Source organism: Physeter macrocephalus, chromosome 8 (assembly GCF_002837175.3).
Source record: "Physeter macrocephalus isolate SW-GA chromosome 8, ASM283717v5, whole genome shotgun sequence".
Classification (NCBI taxonomy): Eukaryota; Metazoa; Chordata; class Mammalia; order Artiodactyla; family Physeteridae; genus Physeter; species Physeter macrocephalus.
The window spans coordinates 81,828,106-81,839,269 of record NC_041221.1 but is presented as its reverse complement, the minus strand read 5'-3'; the positions used below and the strand labels follow the sequence as shown (position 1 = coordinate 81,839,269).

The 11,164-nt window shown below is 41.5% G+C and overlaps 1 protein-coding gene across 3 annotated transcripts in view; it reads right to left on the bottom strand.

Moving 5' to 3' along the window:
• Positions 1–11,164, bottom strand: part of RASGRF2 (Ras protein specific guanine nucleotide releasing factor 2) — a 242,945-nt gene that overhangs the window by 57,304 nt on the left and 174,477 nt on the right. For all 3 annotated transcript variants that reach the window (XM_024122410.3, XM_024122413.3, XM_024122416.3), the window contains exon 18: positions 568–674. In XM_024122410.3, the coding sequence (XP_023978178.1) occupies positions 568–674 (107 nt within the window). The remainder of the gene's footprint in view (positions 1–567; positions 675–11,164) is intronic.

The following is an 11,164-nucleotide window of genomic DNA, read 5'->3' as shown; positions in this document are numbered from 1 at the left end:
GGCCACAACAGCGAGAGGCCCGCGTACCGCAAAAAAAAAAAAAGAGAGACAACTGTACTAGAAACCAAAACATCAAAGGGCATGAGGCAAAGTATCTTCTGAATCGGGCTGAGAAAACACTCCCTGACCAGACACCAGAGTGTCTGGTACCAGAATGCTGCTTACTTCCAGGGGCACCTGCCGTTTACTTCCAAGAGGTACCACCCCAGCTGAGCCAACTCCACTTACAGAGAGGGCCCTGTGAACAGTGCTCCCGGGTGGCAGGGGACAGTGGCCCTGCCACAGCTATAGTGCCCACAGTGGGTGCTGTTGCCTGAGAGATGAGGGAAGAGGGGAGCCCTGCTTGACCTCTTGTGTCGTGCCCTTTGTAGATCAGAAACAGCAGATGTTAGCGGTACACGTTTGTTTGCTTTGATCTGTATGCCCACCCTCCAGTTTCTTCCCTTCCTATGTTCCAATTTCCAGGTTTCAAACTCCAACTCCAAAGAATCAGAAGGCATTGTAATGAGTTAAAATGCTGGTTTTAAAAAAAATCCTTGAAATTAATTACCGAGGCCACTGAATTACCTGTGCGTGCTTTGAGACCCAGTGACGGAGGACGTTCAGTACGCGATTGGTGGCTGTTCTACGTATGATAAACTCTTTGTCACATGTTCTCTCGGTGTTGTTAAATCCTTAGGAGGAAAAGAAACACACACATGTTGTAGTTAAAGCCACTCCCCAGGGACCTGGAAAAGGTCACTTACTTTGGGACATTGGTTAATGAAACTCACAAATGACACATCTTGGCAGAGGAGCAAGTGGCTTCAGACTGTTGTGGGTTCTGCTTACTTACCTATTATACCCTCAGCAGCGAGGCCACCACAGTTACAGGTGCACTTAAATGAATAATGTGCACATATTTGTTAAAGGCTACTGATTAAAGCTAAAGCTGGTCTAGTGACACTTCCATGTGTGCCTGTCTTGTTATATAATATAAAGCCAAGAAGGAGTTTTAACAAAGTATTTGAATCAACATTAGTTTATACTTTTGCTCCAAAGGCATTATATAACCACAAACATTTTCAATATCTGTAGATGGATGAGCCATGGCTCACAGATGATACAAATACTTTCCTGTGCACCCACGTACTGAGAAGCAGTATAGCACAGTGGTTAAGAACATGAACTCCACAGCCAGACTGTCTGGGTTCAAATCCCTGTTGTCCTACTATGTAAGTTATGGCTCCTCTTTGGTGACCAGTTTCCTCATGTCCTGCATGGGATAAGTACCAACCTCAGAGACTTGTTTGGAGATTAAGTTAGTGCATGTTAAGCATTTAGAATGGCACTTGAGAAAACAGTGGGAGCTTATTAAAGTCACCAATAACCTCCATGTCTCTATAATCAAGGGATATCTATCATCTCTCCATAGGAAATCTCATCTAATGATCACCTATAAAAAATTACTCACATATTTATGTCCCAAGATTTCTTCTCCAAACTCTAGACCCATATATCCAACTGCCTCTTGATATTTTCCTCTTAGATGTTTCAAAAACCTCAAACTCAATATGTGCAAAAGAAAAACCGATGGCCTTTCCACCAAACCTTGTCCTTTTCCAGTGTTCCCCACCTCAGTAAAGGAACACCATCAGCCATCCAGTTACATAAGCCTGAAACTTTGGAATTGTTCTTAGGCCATCTCTCTTCTTCCCCCTGATAATTTTACCTGCAAAATAAATCTCAAACCTGTCCATGTCGTTTTATCCACAAAGCCAAAACTGGCATCGAGCTCCAGCAATTATCATCTAGTCCACTGACAATAGCCTCCTAACTAGTTTCATTGTCACTCCTGCCTCCTCAAATCTGTTCTCTTCTCTGAAGTCAGAAAGATCTTCCAAAGGGCAAATTAGATGTGTCATTCCCCTGTTTAAAGCCCTTCAATGACTCAGGATAAATACAAAACTCCTTAACACAGCTTACAACGTCTTCCATGGTTTGGCTCTTAGCTCCCTCTCAGCCGTTTCTGAGACCATATTCTTCTATTTCCTCTTCCATTTAACCACCCTTCTTTCAGCCCCTCATCCTCACCCCAGTGCCTTTGCATATACCGTCTTTCACTCAGTGAAAGCCACTCTTATTTCACTTCCCCAAATGAGTCCTTCCTGGCTTGAGCTGGGTTTTAAATCCCCCATTGCACATCTCACAGCAACATGCACATTTACTTCCTGACACTTGCTACATTTGCAATTTTACATTTATTTATATGATTATTTGTGTCCTCCGTGAAGACAAGGATTGGATATGTTTTTGCTGAGCGTGAACACATATGCGGCATGTAGCAGATGCTGGACACAATATATATTTGCTGAATAAATGAACAAAAGCTTGGATAGTAGGAACTAACTATTTATTTGAATATGCTATAAATGTAAGGATGATTCAGTGACAGACTGAACGAACAGTCATCAGAACCTATGAATGAGTTAGACGAAAAAGTCCATGAGCTTCTTAAGGGCAAGGGCCCCTTCTCCATACTCCTCTTTGACTGTAGATAGGCATCTTCCACCCACTAGCAGACACTGTCAGAGGATGATGATGTGCTCTTGGCAGACTAGATATCTTGCAAAAATCTTTTGCTATTAGAAGCTTAGAAATTCTGGGTAAAATATAATATCTTTTTAAATGCGTAGCTGAGTTCTCAAGAAAATAAGGAATTTTCCAGGGTCAAACACACAGAGAACTCTGAAAACCAGAACTAAGCCTCTGAATTATTGCTGTCTGCCTTAAGAGCAGAGCAGTTGTGGTAACAGGAGATGTGGATTGTAAATCCACGTGATTCAGGAGACGAAGGCCCAGGAAGTGTGAGTGACAGAATTAGAACTGAGACTCCCACATAAAGTTGGAACTCTCAAAAGACCATCCCCTCTGCCCAAGAGAGGATTAGGAAAAGAAATTCTCCAACCTGCAGAAGGAGACAGTTAAGAAACTTGACTGTCTTAGCCTGGATCTCAGTGAGGGTGAAACAAAGGCTCCCTGAGAACTGATAACCACAGCCGCACCTCATGTAGGTTCGAAGCCCGGATTGAACCACTACTGGCTGGCCCCAGCCAGTGATAACTCTGGAGGCCCTGACAAAAGCACACACAAAACCTCTCCAGAGGGACAAACGCTCGCCCTCAGCCTATACTGGATGACCAACAAGAAAGGCCTCTGAAGAAAACCTCACAATCCCAGAGTACAAAACACACAAGCCATCCACCATGAACAAGAGTCTGCAGACACAGGGGTCAGGAGCTCCCCACATCACCCCCCTCCCACCACCACCAAGAATTTCACAAACTAGAACTATGTGATAGTTCTAGTTCAAATATCCTAAAAGTAGGATGTTTATAAAGTCTAAAGATGTAAAAGTAGGAACTGAAAACATGTGAAAAGAATTTAAAATATTTCAAGTCAAATTTTACAAGAACCACATAAAATGTCTTCAAATTAATGGAATTATTCTTTCATTTACTGCTGACAAATAGGTTGAAATTTAAAACAGGGACAGATATTATAAATAAAAACAGGTTAGACCCAGTTGAATAAAGAAAGAGTAAACTGTAAAGAGATCTGAAAAACACATCTGAGAAAATTACCCAAATGCAGTACAAAGAGCTAAAGAGATAGAAAACAAACACATATATATGGAATGTAAAAAAAAAAAAATGGTTCTGAAGAACCTAGGGGCAGGACAGGAATAAAGAACGCAGATGTAGAGAATGGACTTGAGGACACGGGGAGGGGGAAGGGTAAGCTGGGACAAAGTGAGAGAGTGGCATGGACATATATACACTACCAAATGTAAAATAGATAGCTAGTGGGAAGCAGCCGGGGGATGTATGTATACGTATAGCTGATTCACTTTGTTATACAGCAGAAACTAACAACACTGTAAAGCATTATACTCCAATATAGATGTTAAAAAAAAAATAAAGAGGTAGAAAACAGGAAAGAGGGGAGACTGGCTGTCTGATTGGGAGCATGGACCCACGTGCTATATTACAGCAAGACCATCCGTATCAGCTGAGCACATGAGAGCACAGTTAAGGCAACTTCAGTTAATGAGTGAGCAGCAGCCCCGTTAATAAAACTTGATCTATCAGGATTTACTACAGGTATGCCCCTCAGATAGATAGTTCATGTATCTGGTTTAGGGAATTTCTAAATTGGCGGTTTAAGTAGAATTGACAGACCTCCATCTGTTGATCAAGCAGTGAAAAAGATTCCCATTTTCACAGATTTTAAAGCTCTGTGATCAGAGCAACAATTTTCTGCAACTCGCCAGATTTCCTCCTTATTGCAAACTACCATCTAAGCTGGGGGCCGCTTGGGCAATATTTATTTCTGAATTTAAACGTGAACCACATAGCGAATTGGTGGCAATATCCATGTAGAAGGCATTCTGTCCTAAAATCATGGATCCACCCCCAAGAAGTTCGTATGCCATTTTTTGGAAGATCAAAGAGCAAATCTTTGTGGAGCTTTAAACGTCTTTCGCTTGTCAAGTGTCACAGCACAACCAAACTCCACAGATACCAGAAGAGTTTGTTTTACTAACATCACACATCTGGAATACTGTCACCCCGAGATTCCTGTCTTTCCAATTTATGCATGTCTTTTTTTCAGTTGTAGGCACTGGTCAAACAAGCTAATTTGGGCAACAAAAGCCATCTGGAAAAGTGATAAGAACCAAATCACCGTATGTGTGAATTTAAGAATGAGATTCAACTTTATGGTCCTTCCCCCAGACACCTTGTGAGTCATTCTCTCCCTTATAGCAATTGGTAGATGCGACATCTCTCTGATTAAACTATACACTCCCTGGTGAAGGGATTTTATCTCAGGCATCTTTGTAGGCCCTTCAGCTTTGCACATAGGCACTCAGCAGTTATTTTTCTGAGCAAAAATTGCAGCACTCCCAATGAAAACTATTTGAAAGTGTCTGCAGATGCCATGTATCTGAATAAAGGGCATTTTCCCACCATATTGCCATGATGACTATGTATTTGAAATCTATCACAAGCAGGACATACAATAAAGTAGTGGGGAGGGAGGCAAGGAAATTTTAAAATAGAGAAAAGGAGGAATTTTTTCATTTTATACTTCAAATGATGTGATACTTAGCTAACTTCACTGCCTACTTTGTAAGAGGCAAGTAAAATAATGGTGAGATGGAAATAAGATTACGTGTAGGTGGATTATGGACTTGTCCAGTTAGAGCTGAGGACAAACTGTCAAAGACAAGGAATTCTTGAACATGGGAAGTTATTTTAACATCTAAAGTAGATCGCCAAGAAGTGGACCATGGAGTTGTTGTTAATGCCAGCAAAGCATCTTTAGGCCATCCTCTGACTTGGTGAGGAAAGTTAGAGTACAATCAGGAGGAGCCAAAAAGCACAGAGATAATATTGATGTCAGTGGTCCATGGTGATGGGCTGCCTGGAAGGAAAAGTAAATGCTAACTATTGGTTACTTTAACCACGTTTCTAGAACCTGTTTCTTATTGTGAATAATTTTATCCCCAGTACCTGGCATTGTAGGTCTTAATAAATTTAGGCTTATTGAATGAATGCATTGAGATCACTTTAATGACTATATCAGTGAGGCAATTAAGAAAAATGCCACAATAGTGATGAATAATTTTTCACTTTATACAAATGGGACTCAATCTCTCCAATAGCATCAATGTTATCCATGTGCTTTACTTCGTCCAGTAGATATCTTTCTTTAAAAATCATGTGCAGTTCAAAATCATATAATTGGTTTGTACATTTCTGTGCACTTGGATTACAACTGTATTTCTACTCTGGTTGTTGGCATGGAAAGATCGTTCATATTTATTATTTCTTTGTGCCAGGCATTGTGCTAGGAGCTTAACAAGTGGTCTATATTTTAACCCTTGAAATAATAACAATTGGCATTTATTGCATGCCCACCAAGTACCAAATACAGGACCATGAGTAATGTGGCTTGTTCAACAACAACAGCAACAAAGTAGGGTAAATGTTGTTTTCCCCATTGACAAATAAACAGGAAATCAGAGAGGTTAAGAAACCTGACAAAGGTCACAGAGTTAATAAGTGGCAGAACCAGGACTTGAGCCCAGGTCTGTCCATTTCCAAAGCCAGAGTGCTTTAAATTATACCTCATAGCCTGGATACAAAGTTTAGACTTTAAGTTTTACTTGCAAGTTGGTAAATATTATTAAAGCTACAAGAGAAGACGCTATTTGACTATTTTGGGAAAGTAAGTGCTGTCCTCTTAATTCTCTTTTCCAAATTTTGAAGAGCGATAAGAACATAGCACCATTATAGAGTTTTATACGGTAATGGATTTTAAATGAAAACTTTTATTTATCTAACTGGAATTTAAAATTTTCTCAAAGTGTACTCTTTCCACAAATTCATTACATTTCCTATGTGACCATTATATAAACCAGGGCTCTTAAAACTTCCAGTCATGATCTATTAATGGGCAGTGAGATCAGTTTAGTGGGTTGTTATCAGCATTTAAACAATGAAATAGATGAAAACTGAGTAGATTGTACATAGTGAGAGTGAGTATTCTTTAGGGAAAATTTTGTACCAGTTGTGTGTGTGTGTGTATCCTGGGTGGAAATGTAAAATGTATGAGAGTGGGTTGCAATAAAACAGTTTGAAAGTGACTGATACAGACAATCTGATTATTAGCACTATGTTTAAACCACCTGCATTAATTTCCCAGAAATTCTGGATAACTAAGTCCGTTCCTTACTCTGAAACCTGTCTGAAGGAACAAGCAGAGGATGCTCATCCTCTTATGGTCCCCCCTTTGTTTCTGTCACTAAACACTCTTCCCATTCTCCACCCAATCCTCCAGGTTGTCCACCTCTGCCTCATACCTCGGTTTCTGGTCTGTCCTCGAGCTGACTCCATCCAGTTCTCACTCCCTCGGGGACATGATTCTCTCCCACGGGTTTTTCTACATATTCCAACCTGACACCTCCAGTTACACCATTTCCCCAAATCCCTCATTCCTTGCAAGAAATGCTTCATACAAGATATTTCCATATTAATGACACATTCTTCTCTCATAAAAAACATATCCCAAAATCAAATTTATGTTTTTTGCTCTCAAGCGCCTCCTCACCCTAACTTTCCTGTTGACTTAATGGAACAACCATGGTTTCCACTTCTCAGGTGGGAAACCTCACGCCTCTCTGTCTCTCCTGGCTTTTTTCCATTTGGTCAACAAATACTGTTAACTTTTTGGTAGCGTCTGTCAACCTATGTTCCAGGTTCTCTGTAGGTATTGGGTGAACAAGAGATGTGGTCCCTGCTCTCATGGAGCTGGCTCTTTAAATGGGGAGAAGATAGCCTCCAAACAAGTAAAACACTAAAAATGTATAATTCAAAACCCTGCAAATGAGCACGGTGCTGTCTCTTCAAGAGTAATCTCAAATATCCCTCTAATTTGTTACTTCTCCAGCACCAAGTATTTCTAATGTCTCCCTATTGTCCACTGAACCAAGTCTAGAATATTTTTCTGATATGAAGAGGCTTTATTAGCTAGTAAACTGAAAAAAAAAAAAACAGGCTAATGCAGACAAACAGATTTGCACATACACTGTGCTGAACATCGTGATAACGGTATTCACTGAGTCTATAAACTAACAGACTCATTCTTGAGAGATGATCTAGAATAGCTACAATTATGAAAACTGAACTTTAGTCTGTATATGGTAGGAAATTTGGTGTAGTAATCTACTGGTACATTCAATTACTCCTATTTTAATGGACTCTTAGTTGGCAATTATATGTTTGCAAAGGGACAGAATACCCAATTCAAACTCGCTTAGAGTAAAAAGGGAATTACTATTTTACATATCTGGAGATAGTTCTAGATTCAGATCCTGTTTGATTCAGAGGTTGATGTTAGCCTGGCCCATGTCTATTTCTCTTTAGTGCTTTAATTCTGCTCTCATTTCCAGGTAGCAAAAATGGGTAAGGCCGTGCTAGACTATTATTTTTTGTTTGTTTGTTTGTTTATTTATTTTTGGTTGCATTGGGTCTTCATTGCTGTGCGTGGGCTTTCTCTAGTTGCAGCGAGCGGGGGCTACTCTTCCTTGTGGTGCACGTGCTTCTCACTGCGGTGGCTTCTCTTGTTGCAGAGCATGGGCTTTAGGCGCGTGGGCTTCAGTAGTTGTGGCTCACGGGCCCAGTAGTTGTGGCACGCGGGCTCAGTAGTCGTGGCTCGCAGGCTCTAGAGAGCAGGCTCAGTAGCTGTGGTGCACGGGCTTAGCTGCTCCGTGGCATGTGGGATCTTGCTTCTCACTGTGGTGGCTTCTCTTGTTGCAGAGCATGGGCTTTAGGCGCGTGGGCTTCAGTAGTTGTGGCTCACGGGCCCAGTAGTTGTGGCACGCGGGCTCAGTAGTCGTGGCTCGCAGGCTCTAGAGAGCAGGCTCAGTAGCTGTGGTGCACGGGCTTAGCTGCTCCGTGGCATGTGGGATCTTCCCAGACCAGGGCTCGTGTCCCCTGCATTGGCAGGCGGATTCTTAACCACTGCGCCGCCAGGGAAGTCCCGCCATGCTAGACTTATAACCTCATATCACACCATCCAGAGGAGGCATTGAGAGGGCATTCTTTCTGGTACCTTCCACTAAAGATAAAGAAATTTGTAACCTAGAAGTCCTTCAAAACGTCTTTGCATTTCATTGACCCAAACTGCATCATACCCCTTCCTCAAACTCATATCACTACGGCAATGGTGGGGGAGGTGTCAGAGATGGTGGGGGAGGTGTCAGAGATGGCGGGGAGATGCATACGTGTGTGTGTGTGTGTGTGTGTGTGTGTGTGTGTCATGAGGAGGTAAGCTCCGCCTCAAAGCACATGGCCAGAAATGTGAAAGGACTAATGAGGCAATGGACAAATTTTGCATAGTGGGTTTTAAAAAAATTTTTCTATAAGTGTGTCCTTATTCTTGGGTTGTAAAGTTCTTCTCCTTACTCAGTTTAACCTGAGATTTTCTCTAAGTACAATTAACTGTAACAATGAAAAAAAACACATCCTTGTAGAATGAGGAAAACAAGCTCAGCAGGTCTATCATTATTAATGATGAAAAAATACATGAAGAATGGCAAAATCAGTATCTTCCCTTTGCCTTCACTTTTCAAGAAAATCAGTAACTAAGACTGTCAGCTGAATTGTTCTCATGGATTTTTAAAAATATGTGCTCTTTAGATTCTTGAAGAAATGATTTTATACGAAGTTTAAAACAAAACTTATTGAGAACCATTGGGTGTTACTTCTTTTAATTCTCACAATTGTATAAAACATATTCCTCATTTTTACAGATGAGGAAACTGAGGCTCAGAGAAGTCCAGTAGCCACCTAAGGTCACAGATGGTAAGAGCAGAGCCAGGATTTATGGCGAGGTCACTGGGTTCTAAAATCCAGCCTCTACCCACTGAAACACCCTGTCTGAATGCCTATTCACTAGAAGCGCTAGCTGCCCGTGTTTATCGCCATGTAAGCTCCAGCCCTCCCGTGCTGGTGTAAAGATGCAACAAGGACACACAGCCAGTATGGAGGGCGACGGTGACTTCTGACGAAGAAGAATGGGGTCCTTTGAGGAGTCGGCGACAAGTGAAGCCACAGAGTAAGCAAATTTAAATGAGTTTTCAAGAAAACTGCTGAGACAAGAAGGAAAGAGACAGGCTAGAAACTGAGAGGGGACACAGGTTTGTGGGAGACAATAACTTGAACCAGTTTGAAAATTAAAATATGGCAATATATTAAAAGAAACCACGAAATCTAATACTCTTGGTCAGAGTTTCTTGACAGTAAAACCAGTGTTACCCAGGCCTTTGAAAATACAGCAAATGCTCTAGAAATGGTTAACATAAAGAACACCAAAAAACAAAAGGAACAAACTTTACATTTCTCAATTATTTCTTTTTCTGCCCAACTTTATAACTATCTGAAAAAAGAAAGGAGGACGATTTTTCTGTACGTTATCTGAATTCTCTGATGGGCACCTGCTACCTCTTCTGGATAAGAGGCAGCTCACCAGTCTGATGTGGAACAATGTTCCTGTCCTTGCATTAGGCAAAATTTCCCCACAAACCAAACTAATAGGAATTTTCCAAATCCTTCTACATTTCTTTCTACAGAATGCTACACACACATCTAGAAATGCTTTTCCACAGGGGCAGGGACGGGGCAATGAGTGATAGCTCCTGACCACGGGAGGTGGGTATAAAGCGTGTAAACAGTTGTGAAGGAGCATGTGCCTATGTGTGCAAGGAGCGGGGATGGCTACAGAATTAGCTGAGCATTCTGAAGAAGCCACTGCAGAGAATTTTAGAGATGGCTGGGGAGGGGGGATAAAAATAGGCCATTTTCTCCCCCTCAATTGTTAATATTGGAATGTACACAAAAAATTTCAATGTATAAAAGCACTAAATTTTGCCAGTAGAAAATGAAACATACCTTGGGAGGGAGGGTGGGAGCCACAAAACACAAAGGAAGGCCATTTTACCAGACACAGAATACTGACTGAGTGTCTCTGTGCCAATCACTTTCATATGAACTGGGGTACAGAGGTGGACAAAGGGAAACTAATTACCTGCTTATAAGAACTTACATTCTACTGGGGGAGACAGAAATAATAAATAATAAATCATGTCCATGGTATTATTATCTACATACAAATGAATAAGGTAAATTCAGATACTGAAAAGAAGAGCTGTGTGGAAGGTAAACAGGCTAGTGTGTGTGTGTGTGTGTGTGTGTGTGTGTGCGAGAGAGACACACACACACAGAGAGACACAGAGAGAGAGAGACTCACACAGAGAGAGAGAGACAGAGAGAGACACACACACACACACACAGAGAGACACAGAGAGAGAGAGAGACTCACAGAGAGACAGAGAGTCACACACAGAGACACAGAGAGACACACACACACAGAGAGACACACACAGAGAGACACACACAGAGAGAGACACACACACACAGAGACACACACATACACAGACAGACACAGAGAGAGAGAGGGAGGGAGAGACATAGAGACAGACACAGAGACAGAGAGAGAGACAGAGAAAGACAGAGAGAGACACACAGAGACACAGAGAGAGAGAGAGAGAGAGAGAGAG